General features: G+C 38.7%; 1 protein-coding gene across 1 annotated transcript in view; it reads right to left on the bottom strand.

Annotated features, from left to right (window-relative positions):
* The window catches only part of Cimip6 (ciliary microtubule inner protein 6), a 55,153-nt gene that overhangs the window by 22,236 nt on the left and 10,295 nt on the right, over nucleotides 1–22,622 (bottom strand). Inside the window, 5 exon segments of the mRNA XM_070025618.1 lie at nucleotides 9,477–9,647; nucleotides 9,650–9,789; nucleotides 9,792–9,837; nucleotides 10,908–11,020; nucleotides 21,199–21,346. Of these exon segments, the coding sequence (XP_069881719.1) occupies nucleotides 9,477–9,647; nucleotides 9,650–9,789; nucleotides 9,792–9,837; nucleotides 10,908–11,020; nucleotides 21,199–21,346 (618 nt within the window).

Here is a 22,622-nt window from a genome sequence, read left to right as displayed (position 1 = left end):
TCGGTAGCTTCTTTGCCAATCCTCTGGTTGGTAGACCTGTCCTTTGGTGAGAGTGGTGTGTTAAAGTCTCCTAGTATTATCGTATTGGGATCTATTTTATTCTGTAAGTTTGAGAGCATTTGTTTGACATATCTGGGTGCACCAATATTTGGGGCATATAAGTTGATGATGGTTATATCCTCCTCTTGGATTGTTCCCTTTATTAATATGTAGTGTCCGTCCTTGTCTTTCTGTACTGATTTTAATGAAAAGTTTATTTTGTCAGATACCAGGATAGCTACACCTGCTTTCTTACTGGGGGCGTTTGATTGGTAGATCCTTTTCCACCCCTTCACTCTGAGTTTGTTTGTATGTTTGGCTGAGAGGTGGGTCTCCTGAAGGCAACAGATGGATGGGTCTTGTTTTCTTATCCAGTCCTCAGTTCGTTTTCTTTTAATTGGCGAATTCAGCCCATTTATATTAAGAGAAAGTATAGAGAGATGCATTGTTGTCCCTGCCATTCCGTTTTCCTAAGTTTTTCTTCTTTCCTTTCCTCCTGTGCTTGCTCAGTTAGACTTTGAGTAATGCCTGTTTGGGGCAGGCCCCAGTTCCTGGTTGCTTTCTTCAGGTTGTGTCCCCCCTCTTAGAATTCTTTGTAATGCTGGCTTAATGTTTATGTATTCATTTAGTTTTTCTTTGCTATTAAAAGTTTTCAGTTCTCCATCGAATGTGAATGCTAGCTTTGCCGGGTATATCAGTCTGGGTTGGCAGTTGGCAGTTATTGGCTCTCAGGGCTCGTATGGTGCTTTCCCAGGCTTTTCTTGCATTCATTGTTTGTGTGGAGAGATCTGCAGTGATTCTTATTTTTTTCCTGTTGTAGTATAGCTCCTTCTTCATTTTTGCTGCATGCAGGATTGTTTCCTTATTATTCAGATCTATCATTTTTACTATAATGTGTCTAGAAGTGTTTCTCCTGGGGTCTTGCTTGTTGGGTGTTCGATAAGCTTTTGTGATGTAGTTAAGATGGTCGTTTTTGAGGTGGGGAAAATTTTCATTGATTATATTGTTAAATAGGTGTTGCATTCCCTTGCTCTGGAATTCCTCACCTTCATCCACTCCAATTATGAGAAGGTTAAATTTTTTAGCATTATCTGCTTGCTCTTGAATATCCCTTTGGTTTAATTTGAGTGATTTTTCCATATCTGTCACTTTTTGGTCCAGTTGGTGTATTCTGTCTTCTGTATCTGACACTCTACCTTCCATTTCATTCACTCTGTTGACAGTGGCTTCTATTGTGGTTTGCATGGAGGAAATGGATCCCTTTATGGATTCAATGTTGGTTCTCAGAGTACTGATCTCACCTCTCAATGAGGTATGCATTACCTCTAATTTGGCGTTTATCTCACTTCTTACTGAGGTTTGTGCAGCTTCTATTTTTGCATGCATCTCTTGTTTGATACCCTGTATCTCTTTGGATAGTTCATCCTTGTGCTCTTTCAATTTCTGATCAATTTCTCGCTTTATTTCTTGAGTCATTGCCTCCAGCAACCCTTGGATGTAGCTTTTGTCTTCCATTCCTGCTTTGCTCCCACTGGGGCTCTCCCCTGCATGGCTCTGGCTTTTGAGGTGAGCTTGCTGTTGTTGGTGGTGGTAAACCTTGTGATTTTCTCTGTGATTTTTGCATGGAGGTTCAGGAGACTGCTCTTCAATTTTGTTTTGGTGTGTCTGTCTTTGCTTGGTTGCTGATTCTGTATTGGTAGAGAGAGTCTGTGCCTGATCTGGGTTCTGTTGGGAGCCTATTTCCAGCTGCTATTCTGACTTACTTAGGATTCTCAGCTCTCTGCTGTAGATTGCTGGCAGTTCCCGCCTTTGGAAGGGTTGAGCAGCCTAGACTGCTTGTGTTTGCTCCTACGGGTGCTCTTGTGAAGAACAGATGCTCTGGATGCACTCTCCCAAATACTGGAGTCTGCTATGGGCTCCTGATGTGTTTTTGTTTGTTTGTTTTGGGCTGGTTGTGGGCTTGAACTCTAGGTTTGGGTGCTGTCCCTCAGCTTTTCAGCTCAAGGCTGGCACCCTACCATTTGAGCCCCAGCACCACTTCTGACCCTTTTTGCTTTTGTGATGCTGAGGAATAAGATCCAGGGCCTCATACATCCAAGACTATCACTCTATTGCTGAGCCGCCTTAACAGTCTGAGCTCCTGCTTACTATCAGGTGCTGGCAGCCTGTGTTGCCCAATTCCCAGTCTAGGGTATATGGGTGGAGTTTTGGTGGGGTTTGGGCTTCTCTTGTCCTGGGCCTCCAGGTCTTTTGTTGTCACAGGCGTGCTTCCCGGGGAGTGTTGTTTCCTGGTTTTCTCCCCCCTGTTGAGGCGTATGCTCAGCTTTTTACTTCAATTGGGAGGAGTTGGTTGTGTTGTTCAGGCGCCGGATCCCCGGGCCTGGTTCCGGCCCCAGCCTGGAGTGCGCTTGTTAGGCTTGTGCTGATGTGTATACCACCTAGGTTATACAGCCTGGGGGACACAGTTCAAATTTCTTCTACTGTTGGTAGTCTTGGCCCAGGGGCGCTGTTCCTGGCTTGGGCATTTAAGCTCCCTTCCAGGGGTGCTCTTGGTCTAGCCTGGCCAGCTGAGTGTGCTCCACGGGCTGGTGGAGCTCTCAAACAGTTCCCAGTTTTAGTGGGTCCTGTGGTCCGGGTGTTGGGGTAGGGAGTCTAGGTCAGGGTCTGGGGATTCCCTCCAGCTCTCGTCTCCCTTGAGGGATACACTTCCCCTGTGGGGTACTCACCCTGGAGCTGGTTGTTTCTGTGTGGTGTAGGTCGTCAGTTGTTGTTGCAATCCGGGCTGGGTTGGGCGGTGGTGGCTCTGTGTGATTCTTTTTTGTCTCTGCCTCTGTCGAAGCTGTCGGGTCAAAAGTGTCCACGCTCAGGCAGCTTCTTCGCGGTACCTCTGGGGCCAGAGCGCCCCGCCGGGTCGTTGCAATCGCGATTGGGCGGGCGGGTGGTCTGCCGACAGGTCCCTGCTGGTGCCGAGCGGCTTTGGCGGGATGGAGCCTCTCTGCTCGGGTGGAGAGTGAGGGGTGGGGGTGGGATCCTCGTGGAGACTCCCGGCTGGTAGGTTTCTCTGTTCCTGGCCATCCGCTGTTCTGCAAACCAGTACCTGATGGTCTGAAAGCGGCCCCCTGTGTCTCTGCTGTGACTCTGGGGCTCCCGCAGTCCCCGCCGGGCCGGCTGGCCGGCGGCTTGTCGCACTGCCAGTAAAGGTTGGGGGAGGGTGTTTTTGCTTTTCTCTGTTCTGAAATTCTTCTTTTCCTCTCTTTCTTTTTTTGTTGTTCTCCGCCTCTGGTTTTTCTCTGAGTGTTCGTCTTTTTGTTGTTGTCGGTCTCTTGGGGAGATTAAGCGTTGGAACTCGAACTCTCTTTTTGGTTGGAGAGAGCTGTGACGTTTCCCTACTGCCCCGTCGCCATCTTGGTCCCCCCTTTGTCTATAATTCTTAAGGTATGAAGTCTGCTAACTCCATTCTCTGGAAGTTTTATTCTTGCTTCTTAAAGTTTTGCCCTTAAAAAAATCTCTTAGTGGATCAAACCTAGTGGTTTGTCTCCTCTAGGATCCATTAAGTTTCTCTACTGCAGATGAATTTTTCTGTGTTCATTTGTTTGTGTTTCTTGTTGTGTTAATTTTCTGTTCTGAAAAAAATCCTCTTAAAAAGAGGGAAGAGTTATCTTGAGTTATCTTGAGAGTCTTGGAGTTTCAGTCTGTGGTTACCTGACTCTGCTGCCTTTGAGTCTTCCCAGGGTAGAACATCACAATGCAGAGAATGAGACTGTTCACTGGTGACCTGAAGCCACGTCAGAGGAAGGGGCTGTCTGTGGTCCCAATGTCTCCTTGAAGGGCGCTCTTCCAATAACCTACATTTCTTTCTTTAGGCTCCTCCTCCTAAAAGTTCTACCAGCACCCAATAGTGCTATCAGAAAGGGTCCAAAGTCTTCAATACATGACTCTTTGGAGTAGTTCAAGATGCAAACCATATACCTGGCACCACTCATGAAAGCATTCTTGGACCACACCCCTGCTTACAGCTCAGTAGGCAGTTCATCTAGGTAGCAACCAGTCACCTTCCTCTTCTAATTCTTAGGCCAGCAGAGAGACGGTCCTAAATTCTTTCCATAGCTTAAAGAGTCTTAAGAGGATCCTGGCTTCCTGTCCTTTCCCACTTGACTACACATGGGGCCTTCATTCCCATTCCAACTTAGGTATTAAAACGAGTCCCTAAGTCCATCTGATTCTAGTTCTTCAGTTGTTTATTTAGCCTCACTTTTGCTAATTAGTCTTTTCATATTCTCTCAATTTCTGACACTTGGGGATTTTAATTTCGTTTTAGTGCTTAGTTGTATATCTCAAGTGGTTTTTTTGTTATATTTTATTCAGCATTCATGTGTATTAGAACACTGGATTCCTCTAACATCAATTTAGTCTATTGGAGTGAAAGGAAGTCCCACAGAGGGGCTGGGAAGATGGCTCAGTGGTAGAGCACTTGCCTTGCATGCAGAAGGCCTTGGGTTCAATTCCTCAGCACCACATAAGCAAAATGAAAAAAGCCAGAAGTGGCACTGTGGCTCAAGTGGTAGAGCTCTAGCCTTGAGTTGAAGAGCTGAGGGACAGTGCCCAGGCCCGGAGTTCAGGCCCCACAACCGGACCCAAAAAACAAAAAAAAGTCCCACAGAATATTTTAAGTCCCAAAAGAGAGTAAAATTAGGGTCCCAAAGTTTTGACATTATTTGCTTTGATACTTTTTATACTGTCCTTATTTTTCACTTGTAATAAGCCAGCATTGTCCTGCACGGTAAACTTTAGGAATTAGTGAACTGAGACTTGAGAACTTTATTCTAGCTTTGTTACATGTTATATACAGTTGGAGAAACTACTTATGTTCTCTTATTGGTTATTAACTGTAAACTTAGGATATTATTTTCCTGGTTTTATAACATTATTGTAAAGATAAAACAAGTTTATCGATTTGAAAATACTTCAACAATTAAAACATACAAATTTATGTTTTTTAATGAATGCAACAGTAGAGGTTAAAATCATTAAACATTAATTTTGAAATATTAAATTGTATGAAGAACTATGATTTTGGGTTTGCTTCTTGTTAATTAAAAAAACTAAATCTATGAAAATGTGTGATGAGGAAATTATGTGGAAACAAGAATTCTTGTGAGGTAAAAAGCATTTTATTTTTACTGACAGTTATGACTTTAATAGACAATGGAATTCATTTGGAGAAACACTCCTTCACACTTAAAAGAAAACAGAGAATGTAACCTGGAAATCATCACTGTATTTTTGTTATGTATTTTCTAAGAAAAAAGCTCCGAAAAGTTCAATTACTATGTTGTGAAGAACCATAAAACCTTTGAATGCAGAGAAGATATCCTCAGACTTGAAAAACAAACAAAAACAAACAAACAAAAAAAAGTTGAGGAACAATCTAGTCTATGACACAGTAGGTCACTCCCTGGACTTTCTGAAATACTTCTCACTGAATTACATTCTCTAGAACAGAAAAGACTGTGTTCATTCTCAGTGAGGTATATCAGCCAACCATGAGGCCAATAGCAGAGAATATGTTACTTACTAATGGTTAAAGTGCTAATTTATTGAAAAGAAGTCTAAAGATTGACTCAAGATGTCAGAATGATCATGTACATCTGCTGCTGTTGCCCCCTTAAGCACATATACAGACAGATAAACATACATCTATTTAAAAGTAGTTATGAAATAGGGAAAATTATGATTAAGAAGGACATTTGAAAGAAATTCTGTAAGCATATTACCAGAGAAAATTCTGATTTTAAAAGGATATTTTAAAGAAATTCTGCAAGTATATTACCAGAGAGTCAATGTTTAGATGAACAAAACAAAGCCCAACATGCGAGTAGAGAGGCGTGCTGGGGAGATCTGCAAGCTTTGAGTCAGGGGATGTCAGGAAGGACGGATCAACTATGGGTAGATATCAGTTTAGAAAATGAAACACTTGCACATGGAACAGAAAATCAATCCTCCCTCCTTGTTCTCCTGCTTGTACTAAACAATAGGCAGATATTTCCTGCATTGAATCCTAGAGTGGAGCAAAAAAGGCAGGGCAATACCAAAGTAGCCATTGACCCCAGGAGAATGGAAGAGGCCATCGGTTAGCTCATCCTCAGATCCTGTCTGAGCATCCTCAGGCGGTAGTAAACAGAAACCGATTATACTGATGATAGTCTGGGAATCTCATGATCTAGGAGCAGTTCAACTAAGAACCACAAGCATTTGAGGAAAAAAAGTATAGTACGAACAAACAAAAGCTAAGGGAATTAAGGAATAAACTGTGACGTTCCAAGAGTCGAGGGGCTATCATCCATTTCAGAGGAAGAGCATTGAGGCAGCATGTAGACATTGAGAATTAAGAAAATAGTAGGCTTAATAATTATTTAAGTTTAAATAGGTAGCCCTGTAAACACTAGACACTCTAATAAGCAAATTAGCAGAAAGAGTAAAGGGAATTCTTGCATTACTTAGTGGTAAATGCAGTAAGAATGAGGAGAAACAAGTTGAGTTCTAGAAGATAGTTCTAAGTGTTCTAACCTTCAGTTAGTAGCTGTTCCAAAAAGAAAGAGGAGGAAAAGGATGGAGGTGGAAATAACAAAAGCAATATTTTTTAAATGTCCTTGAATAGAAGGTAAGAATAGTTGGAGCCTAGGCTCAGTGACGGAGCACATACTTAGCACATAGGAGGCGACTCTATACATAATGCATATGTGCAAGCATATAATATACATAGTTGCACATACATACATGTGCACCCATACACATGGATCTTCAAATTAAAAGTGTTTAAATCCTATCATCTCCAGTTCTGAAGCTTGGTTTTTTTTTAAAGATGTTAGTGGGGATTTTACTATAAAAGGGTTAAAATAGAGAGAAACAGAGAAATATTTCCTGGTTCTCATACAGGAAATGGGAGTTAAAGACTCCCAGTTTTGAAGTTTTAATCATTCTTTGAACTGTAGACTCATGTTTCATTTGCTTTACTTCTTTGCTTGTTTTATAATTTTTGATTTTGGCCTTAGCTTCAGCAGATTTTTTTCCCCTGTGGATCACAGAAATATTTCTCTGTGGTGGAGAAGTGGGTACGCTTTCTCAGATAGCTAAACGGTGTCACTAGAAAGAACTTTATGTTAATTGGTGTACTGTGCAAAGTCCTAAATGTAAATTCATATTTCATACTGGAATGTGGCACAAGCTCAGGGTTTTTGTTTATCACAGACAGCTTACTATTTACAGCTCAGGCAAAGCTAAACTTTGTCTTCCTTGTTATGAGTGGAATGGAGTCTGCCTTGTATAGATAAGTCAGCCATTTGAGAGTTCTAGACTTATGCAGGTTTCAATTCTATATCTCTTCTTTGGAGACCATAAATGTTACATTTTTGTTCAATATGGATTAAAATTTTAAGTCCCTAGACTTTGGGACCTTTTCCATAGCTGTTTAAAATAACCGTTCCCTTCTTTTCTCCCTACCATGCATTCTTTGTTCCAAACATATAATAGTCCATTGATATGTACTACGATAATGAGGTGACTGAAACAAAAAGATAGTCCTGCATGTATTCTCAAGGTATCTTCAAGATTTATATAGCTACAGAAACAAGCATGTTCCTATTTTGGAACACTGAAGTTTACTGCTTTAGGAGTTTGCATATGTGTTGTGTGTTTCATTTCATTCAGCATTTCAAAGTTCTTGTAATGTAAAGATCTCATTATTAGCCTTCATCTGTCATGCTGTAAGAACTAGAAATCTCCAACACAAATATATGCTAATAGCACCCATTCTTTTCTCTTTTTTTTTTACTCATTCTTTCTATTAAACTTTATTATATGGGGGGAGGATTAAAGGATAACCATATGCCTAGAGTCTTATCAATACTGCAGATAATAGTGAGGAACTCATAGATTCCCATGGGAATTTGGAAATTCCTTTACAGAAGAGGAACGTATGCTATCGAACATACGCTATACTGGATAGATCGGGATACCTCAAACTAATCATATTAGAACAACTCATAGCTGTTCCAAAAAGAAAGAGGAAGAAAAGGAAGGGATGGAAATAACAAGAAAAGTAATACAAAAAAACCCCACCTTTTTCAAATTCATCCAAAAAACAATGTTGAATTAGTGTTACAAATTATCTCAGTAAAACAGGAAACAATTCAGGAAATATTTTCATGTCCCAAATACTCATGTGTCTTTAATGAAGCATGTGTGTATTTTGCTTTGACAGAAATATTTTCAGCTTTTCACACTTTTAATTATATTGAGCACTTCAACATTTTCGAATGAGGGGGAAAACTTGTTTTTCTTTGCCAGTACTAGGGCTTGAGCGCAGAGCCTTGGAGCCCACCCATAGCCTTTTCACTCAACACTGTTACTCTTTCACTTGAGCCAGATCTCCACTTCTGGTTTTTGTTTTTATTTTTGGTGGGAGTGAGGGCGGGACAAGTGGTTAACTGGAGATAGAATCTCACAGACTTTTCTGCCTAGACTGTCGTTGAACTGTGATCCTCAGATCTCAGCTTCCTGATTAGGTAGGATTACAGGCGTGAGTCACTGGTGTCTGGCTCTTAATTGTATCTAAAGGAGTTCTAAGTTTTAGCATAAGAAGAAAAATGTATCCTCAAATTGAAATTTTAGTTATAGTAATAATGACAATATGATTACATTGGCCATTTATGGGTAATCAATACTCTTATAAAGTTGCTATTCTCCTAATGATCCAGACAACAGAACCAGAGTCTAACAGGTTCTTATGGTGACTTATCGAAGTCATCATTCCAACCTGTTTTGATTCCAGAGCTATAACTAAGGTCTCTACTTTGTAAGAATTTTATGCTATTCAATAACATTCTTTTTTTTTTAATTTTTAAAATAATTTTTATTGAGATTAAGTGATTACATAAATTTCACAAATTGCACAATATTATAGGATAGTGATACTTAGTTAAAGTCACAAACACATTTTAATTTTCATAAGGCAATTGTCATTATTATAGTCTATAATGTCTGTGAATTCTATGAACTTTGACAATTATTTCTTCCACATCCGGTGATATGTACATTTCTTTCCTTTTGCTTAGTGTAAGCTGTTTCCTCTTTCCCTTTCATTCCTTCCTTCCCATCGATTCCTTGAGTTGCTTAGTTCGAATAACATTCATTTTTGCATAAAATGAAGTTATTTTGCTTATAAAGAATATGACAGAAACAACGATTTATAATGCATCGCTCATTGGAGACCATTCTCAAAATTTGAGTATATTTTGTCTTTTATCTCTTTCTCCTATGTAAATTATATGTTCTGATTACTGAATAAAAACAAAATAGGCAGGCATCAGGACCTGTGTGATTATGAAATTTCTCTACATTTTGTTTTTATCTGTAAAAGATAACTTATTCTTACTTACCCTGACTTTCATTGGTGGGTTGGGGGGCTTGGGCATGATGAGACAAGCATGTCTGTCCAGCAGTTGTTGGAAGGATGCCTTCCATCTTCTCCCTTCGCTCCGGCTTCTGGGGGAATGTCTTGGCTGTCGCTGTCTGCTGTCTGCTTCTGATAAGTGAGTTTTCAAGTCTTTCATAGCTCTTGGGAATTCTGTCTGCAGAGACCTGCTGAGGTCATTCTGCTTCCTGCTGAATTGCCTTTCTTTGTTGTTTTGGACCATTTTGATGAACATGACCCCAAAGTACTCAGTAATACCTCTGTTCCCTTCAGAGCTATGGCCCACTCCTTGGCTTCAACTCTGTCTGCACAAAAGCTCCATGTCTCTGGAAAGAAAAACAAAGTTGACATTAACTAGGGGAACACAAAATTGCTGGAAGATGCAGCTGAGTGTGTGGGTTAGCTCACATCCGGGTACTGCAGGCACTTACTTTTCTGCCTCTAGGTTGGCTGTCAGCCTAGTCCAAAACTAAAGACACCCACCAGGATAATTATTCATAAGCCTTGTAAACAAATTATAAAATAGGGCAAAGCAGAAAATGAACAGGAAGGAAAAAAGCAGAAAGTCAAAGGAACATCTCAACTCCTCAACTTTTCTATCATTGATTATATAAGACTATAGAGATCAAATTTTATTTCTGGCTGCATAGATTGCTATGGACATAATAAAAAACTACAATTCATAGTTTTAGACATTTATGATTTAATCCTAAATTTTAGTTCCAATTTGAATTAAAATGAAATACAAAAGCAAGAAAATCCCAACGATCGATGATCAGATATCTATTTGGCCTTATACCTTATATACCTTCCATGCCCTTTATATGTGTATATATATATATATATATATATGTATATATATATATATACATATATATATATATATATATACACACATATACTGAGAATATTAAAAAGTTCATGAAATTGCTTGCTTTTTTTTTTTTGGGGGGTCCGGTCATGGGGCCTGAACTCTGGGCCTGGGCACTGTCCCTCAGCTCTTCAGCTCAAGGCTAGTGTTCTACCACTTGAGCCACAGCACCACTTCCGGCTTTTTTGTTTTTGCTTATGTGGTGCTGAGGAATTGAACCCAGGGCCTCATGCATGCAAGGCAAGCGCTCTACCACTGAGCCATCTTCCCAGCCCCGAAATTGCTTGCTTTTGATTTCAATAATTGAAGTAAGCCAAATTCCCAAAATGTGATTCCAAATTATGACAGCATCCCTTGGTTTTTACTATGGTATATGGCAGAGATTCTGTCTTACATACTTAGCAACTATTTTCATTCATTTAAATAAACTTTGAAGAAGGATTGTGAGTTGAAAAGGTTTAAAGTTCTATCAATAATCTAGTCTATTCTAACGTATTACATCATTTCTTCTAAATAATATCTTACCTTGCCCCTGTTGGGCTCATTGGGAGTTCTCCTGGAATCGTATTGGTGTATAAAAGAGATGCGTTCTCTAAAATTGTTTTGAAGTTCTCTTAAATCCTCACAGACAAGTGGAACTAAGGACAACAAAATAGATTTTTGTCAAATGAGGACAATAGTTAGATTTATCAGTGAAAATAGAATCACTTTATAAACACTACCCACAAATGACAAACATTCCTGTACTAAACAGGCCTTGAATACACCTATTAGGCAAATAGTTAACCACTAAGGTACATCTGCAGCCCAACAAATTGAAATTCTTTAGATCAAGGTTACTTACTCATATCTACATAATAAATATAAAGGATTTACCATTCTTTCTCCTTGGGGGAAAAAAGAGTAAAATAACCTAAAGTCAAATTGTCAAGGTCAATTGTCAAAGTTAGCAAACTCTTTCCATACTGGGGAAAACATACAAGGGAGAAGGAAACATGCATGTGATAACCTACCCCAAAGTGTGAGACACACCCCCCCACGCTGCCCCGAGGTTCTAGTGCAGTAATATGAAGACTTAGTGAAATGGTTGAAGATGATTTGAAACTAAGGAAAAATTATGAATACTTTCAAAAAGAAGAATAGGTTATTTATAAAGGAGAAAGAAAAGATAGTCAAATATCCCCTAAAACATCATCAGGTACAAGATAAATAAATAATAATATTTTAAATATTTTTTAAAAATGAACTCTAAGCCTAGAATTTTAATATCCAACCAAGCTCTATTTAAGTATAAAGCCAAGTTTGTAAAAGGATTTCCCCATAAAACAGATCTACTGTTTTTTGAGAAAAAAATTCAAATAAATAGGACTAGAAATAGTCGAGAGTACTTGATATATATGAAGGAAAATAGAAAAGTTTTCGTTTCCTAAAAAGACAAAATATAGAAAAAGTATATCTATATAAACTCAAACCAACACTATCAATAAAAATGGGATAGCTGAACCTGGTGGTTTACTCCTGCTGTTAGCAGTTAGGAGGCTGAAGGTAGGGGCATCCAAAGTTTTGGCAAGGCAAACCTGGGCTACATAGTAAGAATTTCTCACAGGGGGCAGAAATGGTCTTGTGATTAACCTTCTGTTTTACTTTGGGGCTATAAATGTATAAGAGTAGTTGCAGGCTGGGAAGGTAGCTCAGTGGTACAGTGCTTGCCTTGCATGCATGATTCCTCAGCACCACATAAGCAGAAAAAAAAAAGCAGGAAGTGGCGCTGTGGCTCAAGTGGTAAAGCACTAGCCTTGAGCTGAAGAGCTGAGGGACAGCGCCCAGGCCCAGAGTTCAGGTCACACGACCGGACCATTAAAAAAAAAAAAAAAAGAGTATAGTTGCTATATAGCATGGTAAATGCATGTTTAGTTTTATTTATTTATTTTTGGTCGGTCATGGGACTTGAACTCTGGGCCTGGGCACTGACCCAGAACAATTCAGCTCAAGGCTTGAGCCACAGTGTTACTTCTAGCTTTTTCTGCTTATGTGGTACTGAGGAATTGAACCCAGGACCTCATATGAGGCACACACTCTACCACTGAGCCACCTTCCCAGCCCCTCTTTTATAAAAGACAGGCTACTTTCTACTATGACTGCACCTTATGTTCCCATTAATAGTCAACTAGTTATCCATTTTCTCAGTATCTTCACCAGCATTTGGTGTTAGCAATAGTTTTGTTTTTGTTTTTAAACTTTCTGATATTGTTTAGTAATCTCATGGTGGTGATAGCTGGCATTTCTTTAATGCTTGGTAATATCAAATATGTTTTCTTTTTAAGTAGTTAATTTGTCAGGTGTGAAATTTATTTTTCCCCGCATTTTTTATTAGCATCAGTTAGTTGTACAAAGGGATTTCATTTTCACACGTCCCAATATGCATGCAATGTCTCACCAGGCTCACTCAATCCTTTTTCCCTCCCTTATCCTCTCCATTGACTTTCCAAGCATAAACTTTTAAAAAAGACTTACATCTTTAGCTCTTTTGAATTCTAAAGAGTCCTGGGCTGCCAAAGAAGAAATCCAGCTACCACGTGGGACTACACAGAGGAGAGGCCTCCCCTTCTCCAAATAAACAGAGCAAAAAGAGCTAGAGATGTAGCTAAAACAGTGGAGTGTCTGCCTAGCAAGTTTGAGACTTTCAGTTTAGACCCTGATACTGTCAATAAACAAAACAAATCCTCTCTCAATAGTAAATAACTAGGTATGAAAACACCAAGGGTGACAATCAAGTTCTTGGTAATTACTTAAAAATTCAAGTTGTTCTAACTAACTAGAGAAGCATTATTAAGATCTACAAAATAAGGCAAATTTCATGCAGAATATTTCTAATCTATGTGTTTCTTAGAAATTTGATCTAATTAAAATAATTTGCTAAATGAGTTTGTATCTAGCCATCTACATTTTCTCAACAAAGCCAGGATTCAAACACACAATTTGTTCCTTGTATTGGTGAGATCCTAGCAGATTCACTTTGAGAAATTTTCTTAATTTTCTGGTTGTGGCTGAAAAAAAACTCACCAGTATTATTTGTTCTATAGAAATTCTACTCTTTGCAATAGTATTTATTTTGATCTTACATTAAAAACCATAAAAATACTACAGGTCTTCAGAACACAGCAAAAGAGAGAAATGTAATAATAGCAAGAAATCCTTGTTACATTACATACTTCAATACAAAAGAAGCAACATAAGTTAAAAACTATTTTAGAAAACGAATCTTACCACTATATCTCAATTTGCAATTCAAAAGAATGCTAAAATATCAAGAAGTTGATCAGCAGCCAGTTTTATTTGAAGATGAAATACCACCATTCATCAATTACATCAGCTTTTCCAGCTTATAAAGTTTTATTCTATAAAACCAAGTGTGAAGACTTCTTGTAGGAACTGTGCTATGGTGAATAGAGCCATTTGCTAACCTCCTGGAGGGCAGCCCGGAAAGTGTGTGGCAAGAAGACACAAAAAGTACTTTCATTGTCAGTACAAGATAACATTGCTGAAATGCCAATGGCTGGGCGTAATGTAGTGGGATGATGGGGCAGAATGATTATGAGGTGACTCTTAATTGGGATTAGCACATGTTGACATGCATATTTTTCTGTTTATAAGCATATGTAAAAATCTGGCAAATAAAACGTTACATTAACAATCAGTTCAATGTCTTTAAACACTATCTAAAATAAGAATTCATTGCAGGTCTTTGGGCTTTTTTTGTATGCTGGTTGAACTTACATTCTGATTTTAAATGACTGGTTGAGTAATATGTAATTTCCATTCAGTTATCCAATACATTCAAAAATATTTATTGAGTTTGGGCATTTATTGTTATATCCTAGGCCTTAGAATATAATAATAAACTTAGTAAGAGAAAGACTAATAAAAGGGAAGAAAACTACCAGAGAAGATGAGACAGAGACAAAGAAAGATACAGAGAGACAAACATACACACAGAGACAGAGAGATAGACACAGAAAATCTGAGTGAGCATGCCAAGTGTCTAAATCTAAATTCAGCTCAACACTTAGCATGTTGTAATATTAATAAGAATAGTTATCATTTATTGTCTACTACGAGCTAAACACTGTGATATGCATATGTGCTTTCATTTGGTTCTCATGATAATCTTTCAGTGTAATTATTAGTAGTTCCATTTCATAAACTGAAAGTTAAGTCATGGACCCAGAATCCAAAAATTCAGAGTGTTGAATCAACACTAAATTCCAAGGAGAGTGGTAAAGGTGATAGAGTTACTTTGAGTTCCAGTTAAGCATGTGTATTTACCATCATACTTCCCAAAGCTCTAGTACAACAATAGTAAAGAAACTAGGAAGGACTAGAAGAGAGAGAGAGAGAGAGAGAGAGAGAGAGAGAGAGAGAGAGAGAGAGAGAGAGAGAGAGAGAAGCCTACATGAAAGCAAAGATACTAACAAACTTGTAGGCTGGAAGCTAGATAGATAAGTGACTGTGGATTTGAGTAGACCTCAGGAAACTGGAAGTAAGGGTTTATGGGGGTGAGAGTGAGGGAAAATCAAGCCAATTCATCCTATAGCATTCCAGCAACCCCCAGGGATCAGAGACATTGGACACCCAGGGGTGGGACCACCAGCAACGGTGGTGGCAGAGGATTACTGGGATGAACTCTCCAGTACCTCTTCCTTAAGAGACTCTGATGATCTGTTTTCACCCCAGGCAGGAATTTGGAGGATTTCTCTCTGCCAAAACTGACTAGTTCAACATAACAGACTCATAGATTTCCCCCGATACCAGAGAAATCCCTTATTAAATTGCTAGACCTTCCTGATCAACTGAAAACCAAGTCTAGTCTTGCCTTCCAGACCCCTTCGTGTAGATCAGGGACTGCTCCTTATGTGGGAAGGACTGCATGATGAGTCAAAAAGTTAAAGTAAAACTCATGTACCATATTTAGATTCTTCATTTTAACCAACTCATTTACTAGGTTTTCAGCCCAACCTTTCTGCACGTGTCCACAGATCAGATTCCACTGTCTTGTAAAAACCACGCCTCTAATGCATCCTTTCCATGTTTTGTTTCTTTAACCCAGAATGAAATGTAAAAAGACATTTGAAACAAAATGAACACAGAATCCTTCAAGATTAAAAAAAATCATTCCACTTCCTCTCTTATAATTATTTGCCATTCCAAAGGAGTGTTTTCTACTTAGTGACTAGCCTTTTAACGAGTCTTTACAAAGTAATTAACTTTAATTTGCAAGAATATGTAATTAAGTTATATAAATTCAATAACAAGTATACAGACATAAATTTGTGTGGAAACAAGCCTGACCTTCAGAAAGCTTTTCTACCTCTTTAGTCTGGGTTTTATGGCCATGTCTGAACCTCTATATCGTGAGCAATACAAGATATAGTAGATAGACATAGCAGACTAAACAGGACTGTGTAGGTCTTGATGGGACATTTGAGATTTATTCTATGCACAATGAGAAATAATTGGAATACCAAAAGGAGGAAAGGGATATCACTGGTGTTTTAAAAGCATGCTTCTAGGCTGGGCACAGTGGCACGTACATGTAATTGAAGTGATTTGGGAGGCTAAGGGAAGAGTACAGTAAGTTTGAGACCAGCCCAGACAACAAAAGGAGAACCTGACTCCCCCAAAATATTTAAAAAAGTCCTTCTGATGATGCAATGGAAATGCATCATGGAGGAGGAAGAGGAGGAAGAAGGCAGCAGGGAGTAGTAGCTTAACGAATTACAATAAAGATGGAGAAAGAGATGTCATGCTGGTGGATGTAATATCCAAGAATAGGGAAAGGGAGAGTTTTAGAATGACCTCTAGATGATCAAATCTGAGTACCTGGGGAATGAAAATGATATCACTTGAGATGAAGGAATCCCTGTGTGGCCTAGGTTTGAGGGGGAAGTGAACCCTTGTCACCATGGGGAACCTGAAAAGGTGATCATCTATTCAAGAAGAGATGTTTAGTAGGTGGTTGTTTATGTGAGCTTGAATCTCAATGCAAAGGATAGGGTTAGAGATATGTGTTTTTAACTGGTTCTTCTGACTTTCATAAACGTTTATTCTTTGTTTTGTGCACATTGAATAGTATCCCTTGATTATTCATGTTAACTAAGGGTATCAGCATCCCTTCTCCTTTTTTCTTTGTCATCTTCCATCCGCTATATAGTTACTTTTCTTAATAAGGCTGTTAACACACATCTTACGTTCCTCTGTCTTTTCTTTGTGCCTGTACTGGGGCTGGAACACAGGCCGACATGCTCTCCCTTAGTTTTTTCACTTAAGGCTGGTTGGTGCTCTACCACTTGAGCCATTCCTCCACTGTGTGTGCGCGTGTGTGTGCATGTGTGTGTGTGTGTGCATGCATGTGTGTGTGTGTGAGCATGTGCGTGCTCATGTGCTGGTAATGGGGCTTGAACATGGGGCATCAGGTTCTCCCTTAGCTTTTTCAATCAAGGCTGGCACTCTACCATTTGAGCCATAGCTCTACTTCCGGCTTATTGATGGTTAATTAGAAAAAAGAGTCTCTTGGATTTGTCTGCCTGGTCTGTCTTGAAACTGTGATGCTCAGATCTCAGACTCCTGAGTAACTAGGATTACAGGTGTGAGCCACCAGCACCCTCCACTTCTTTTTGCTGGTTAATTGGAGATAAGAGTCTCACTGACTTTCTTGCTCAAGATGGTTCTCAGGCTCCTGAATAGCTAGGACTACAGTTGTGATCAACCAGGACCTGGATTGTTATTATTTGTATGAAATAATGGGGTTCACTAGGGTATTTTCATACTTATATACTATGTACATTGATCATATATACCCCATCCCTTTTATCTCCTCCCTCCTCTTAGTGAGCCCTCTCCATAGTTCCCATTGTACTTTTGTGTCCTCCTTTTTCAATCTAGGTTCTGCATAGAAGAAAACATGAGGTTATTTGTCATTTTGAGGCTGGTGTAATTTGCTTAAAATGATTATCTCCAGTTCTATCCATTTTCCTACAAATGATAGGTTTGTTTTTCTTTGTGGTTTACTAATAGTCCATTGGGTATATATACCATATTTTCTTTATGCATTCATCTGTTGATGATGGGTACCTATACTGATTGTATGATTTGGATATTTTGAATAGTACTGCAATTAACATGGCTACACAGATTTTTTTTATTATATGCTGATTGCTTTCAGGTTATACCCAGAGTGGTCTAGCAGGATCATATGTTAGTTCTATTTTTAGTTGATGTTTTTTTTTTAATTTTGGGACACTTGAAACTGATTCTCACAGTGGCTAGACTAATTGACATCTATGCCAACAATGTCAGTAATCATACTTAAATTTTCTATAGTGTCTAGCCTTCAGGTGAAACCACTAAAGAGAATTCCACAATATATAATTATATGAATTTTGTTCACTTAAGGGCAAAATGATGTGCCAGGGCTTCATTTCCTCTTGGTGGATTGCCAGGGCCACTTGAAAAAATGTGCTTCTTGGGCTTAGGGCGTGGCTCAAGTGTTAGAACACTTGCCTGCAGAGTATAAGGCTCTGAGTTCAAACCCTTGTCCTGTCACAGAAAAAAAGAAGTGGTTCTAGTAGAAAATAAATCCTCTTCTGTAGGTTAGAAATTATTTCCCCTATGAACTTTGAACATATTAACTCAATATAGCCTTGTGAAAGAGTTGCTTGATTTCATACCTAATGCTATTCCTTAAATTGTGCAATTTCTATTTCTCTTTATGGAAAATCTTAGAATCTTCTTTTCATGATTGTGCCTTCACATCTCATACTGATATATATGTAAGTGTCCATCTCTTTTCCTTCCAGCTTAGGAGCACTTGATAACCCTTCCCAGTGTCTTTTATTCTGGGGGACTTTCCTCTTCTCTGAGAGGCTGTACAGAGTTCAAACACTAGAGTTAAGCTATCTGAGTTCAGATACTCAACATTCTATCTACTGTGTAACCTTAAGCAAGTTGTTTAAACTCAGTGCTTTCTTTTGAAGTTTCAGTACATGCACTCCCAAAATGCTACTCTCATATATCGATATATCGAGTTAATAGCTGAGTTAATAACAGCACAGTGAAGACAAGAAAAACATTCTGAGCTCCTTTTTTATCCTCTTAAATATAGGACATGAAATCCCTATGTGAAAGATGTCTTCTCCTTACCAGAAGGAAAGTTCTCTCTCTCATCACCAAGAATAGGAAATGGTGAGATAATCTGTACAAACTTGTTAAACTAACCCTTCTCCAATTGCTCACTAACAACCCAGCTAATGATCTGAGCTTACGTCCCTTGCCTTTCCTCTACTTCTCAATCTACCACTCCATTCAGTTTAGGTATATGGGCTTCATTCTTTGGGTCATTTCCTTATAAAGATTCTTGTGCTAGATTATAACTTACTTTAAATAAATCTATATGCTTCTGTCACCGATCTTTGTGTGGATTTAATTCTTAGACTTGACCAAAAAGAAAAAACCCTCAGAGAATAGAAGTAAAATTTTGTTTTCTTACCTAAAAAGTGGGAATAGTAATAGTATTATTACACTACCACATTACAAAGGATTTGTGTGAGAATTGAGTGAGTTCTATTTGTACTGGCTGGCAAATTGTATGTTCTTAATAAATGTTAGATGTTGGGGGCTGGGAAGGTGGCTCAGTGGTAGAGTGCTTGCCTTGCATGCATGAGGCCCTGGGTTAGATTCCTCAATACCACATAAGCAGAAAAAGCCAAATGGTGCTGTGGTTCAAGTGGTAGGATGCTAGCCTTGAGCTGAAGAGCTGGACAGCACCCAGGCTGAGTGTTCAGGCCCCGTGACCGACAAAAAAAAAAAAAAAGTTACGTGTTGATCATAAAGCTGAATCTCCACTTTTCTTTTCTTCTCTGTATCCTCTAGGTTTTCATTATTTTATGCTCTTGATCTTTCCTTACCTTTGTCCAAATCCTTATTATGCCTGAGGGGTTTTTTTGTATAATTCTAATCTTTTGTGGTGTTAATTATTAGGAACAGAACAGGGACTGTGATTTTCCAAATTAAATACCTGGTGTGATAGTGACTAAAATACTGTGTCCTAGTAGTCCTAAAACATTAAAATTGGGCAGACAGACCATGACTGAATGCTTTGGAGACAGATTTGGAGGAACCCTCTAAGTTCTGTTCTTTTTTTTTTTCCTGGTCTCTTCCTGTGCTGGCTGACTGAGCCTACCCAAAATGTCAGTCCAACTGGGTTTCTTTCCTGCATTTCTTTCTAGGAATGGCTTCTTTGAACTCTTTTTAACCATTAATAGGCTTCTATCCTTTCTCACATTCCATAAAGCCCTTCCTTCAATTCCCTTCACCTTGATCAGTTTATTGCTTTTGTCCTTCTTTTTAAAAGTGTCTTGGGAGACAAGTGAATGTACACATTTCTGCTCAGTCTACTCTCCTGAATCAAAAGCATAAGTTTTTTTTTTTATCGATCTAAAGGACAGCCCATTGTTACAGATTAATAGCCCTCTTCATTAACTACTTCTGATGAAGTGGAAATGATGCTGAATATGACTATTTTCTACCATTCTGACCTTCAGTCCTGCTGCCCCATACATACTTAACTGGACTGACTAGATTGCGGAGTCATTTAAAGCTACCATTAAGAGCTCTGAAAGTCATCCTCTTTGGCTATTGAACTGCTTATTTGAAGTTTAGCTTATGAACTTATACTGATAGTGAATAAATGTGTTTGTTTTACGCAGGCCTGTACTTGTTTAAGACTTGGTAAATCCTCTCTCAGAGGAGTACTCTCAGAAGTATCTAGAGGATGTTGGCTAAGAGACAGATATGACTTTCATTAAAAGTGACTTTCTTAAAATGACATTGTCAAGTAAAATAACTTTAGGTGTGAAAGTGTTTTAGTGAATAGCTGATGTAACAGTATATGCTCACATGACTAGGACATGTGGGATGTTCCAAATGTTGAAAAAGGAGGAAAAAACCCAGTGTTCTTCTCCTTGGTTATCATGCTTGTACTTGTTACAATACAGGTGTGCTCAAACTTCTACATGTGGGGCTGGGAATGTGGCTTACAGTGGTAGAGTGCTTGCCTAGCATGCACAAAGCCCTGGGTTTGATTCCTCAGTACCACATAAGCAGAAAAAGCTGGAAGTGGCTCTGTGGCTCAAGTGGTAGAGAGCTGGCCTTGAGCAAGAGAGGCTCAGGGACAGAACGCAGGCCCTGAGTTCAAGGCCCAGGACCAGCCCTCCCAAAAATGGTCTATATGCTAACTTAAACTTTTCTATATAGTTTTTTTTTGTTTTTTTTGTTTTGTTTTGTTTTGTTTTTTTTTTGTTGGTCGTGGGCCTTGAACTCTGGGCCTGGGTAACTTAAACTTTTATAAGATAAACTTAAAAAAATTAAATTCTTTTTTTTCCAAAATTTATTGACCACTTTTTTTTGTCTTGAGCAATAGCTACAAATATATGCAAATAATGTTTCTCAGAGTTCACTCTGTAAGATAGTGTCATTTAGTATTACCTGCTATTTTAATAGTTTTAATGTTTTAAAAACTGGTGGCAACAATAATGAGCAGAATGCTACCAAGTTTCTGATCTTAAAGTTGGTATTCATGATCAGTGCAATTTTCAATACATTATATTAGAATTGTATGGAAATAGGTTGTCTACTAGAAGATAGCCTGGTAGAGTCATAGGAACTTGAACTAGTGTGTCTTTCCTGCTCCTGTAGAGAAGTCTATCTTAACAGTAGTAAACTGAGATAACAAAAGAGGTTTTACCACTGCTAACCTTACCTATTCCACAAGAAGGCTTTTGCAGCCTGCTGTATTTGACTGGATAAGACAGTTGACCTGTTGGTTTTTGGAAGTCACTCCTCTGGGTACTCTGACTGTCAAAAGGTGGTCGTCCACACTCCTGTGACTCAGATGGCCACCAGTGACTCTTTATAGAGAAAAACAATTGGAAGCAAAATTGAATACTGTTGGACATTTTCATGTGTTTTCTGTGAAAGTTCAATAATTTAACTTATTAGATAGCCCAGTATTCAAATAGGGTTCTTAAATCTAGGAATAAGTATCTTTTCACAAAGATTGCAATTGTGTGTGTGTGTGTGTGTGTGTGCACACGCGCACACCCCTACTAGAGCTTGAACTCAGGACCTCAAGCTCTTGCTCTGTTCACTCATGGCTGACACACTATCACTTAAGCCATACCTTTATTTCCAGCAGTTTCCTGGTTAATTGGAGATAAGTGTCTTGAGAAGTTGTCTGCCAATCTGGATACAAACTGAGATTCTCAGATCTCAGCCTCCTAAGTAGCTGCAGCTCCTAGGTTGTATTTCTTTTTTTAATTTTTTTTTGGTCATATTGGGGATTGGACTTAGGACTCCTGCACATGCTAGATAAGCACTCTATCACTTGAAGCCTACTTCCAGCCCAAAGACTATATTTCTTAAGAGGCATCTAAAAACAAATCCACCTATAGAGTTTTTAGCTGAAATACAACTCCTAAATTCTTATTTAGCTATCTACTATCAACATATAACATGATCAAAATAAACAAGTCATGGAGAGGGGAGGGATAGTGGGAGAAGAACAAGGGAAGGGGTAACAATGATGGACAAGTATTCATTGCCTTATTCATGTAACTCCTCTGCACAGCATCTTTACAATAAAATAAAACTTTAAAAAAATAAATAAGTTATATTATTACATTTTGTACTCTAATTTTATTATATAAATAATAAAACATGATTTACTCTAAAAATATGCTCAATATATTTTATGAAAACGTGTAATCATCTAAAATGTTGGTTATAAATGGTTTTGTTTTTGTTGGTCATAGGGTTTGAACTCAGGACCTGGGCACTGTCTCTAAGCTCTTTTGCTCTATCACTTTGAGCCACAGCACTACTTCCTTTAAAAGTTGTTAGTAAGCAGGGTACCAGTGGCTCACGCCTGTAATCCTAGCTACTCAGGAAGCTGAGATCTGAGGATTACGGTTAAAAGCCAGCCTGGGCAGAAAAGTCCTTGTGAGACTCTTATCTCCAATAAACTATTCAAAAAAGCTGTGGCTCAAGTGGTAGAGCACTAGCCTTGAGCATAAAGAGGCTTCAGGACAGCATCTAGGCCCTGAGTTCAAGCCCCAGGAAAGGCAAAAAAAAGTTTTTAGTAGATGATTTATATCATGAAATACATTTATACAAGAGTATATGATG

Source organism: Dipodomys merriami, unplaced genomic scaffold, assembly GCF_024711535.1.
Source record: "Dipodomys merriami isolate MVZ:Mamm:240054 unplaced genomic scaffold, mDipMer1.0.p SCAF_17, whole genome shotgun sequence".
NCBI lineage: Eukaryota > Metazoa > Chordata > Mammalia > Rodentia > Heteromyidae > Dipodomys > Dipodomys merriami.
Note: the sequence above shows the minus strand (reverse complement) of the source record. Positions and strands in the feature narration are given on the sequence as shown.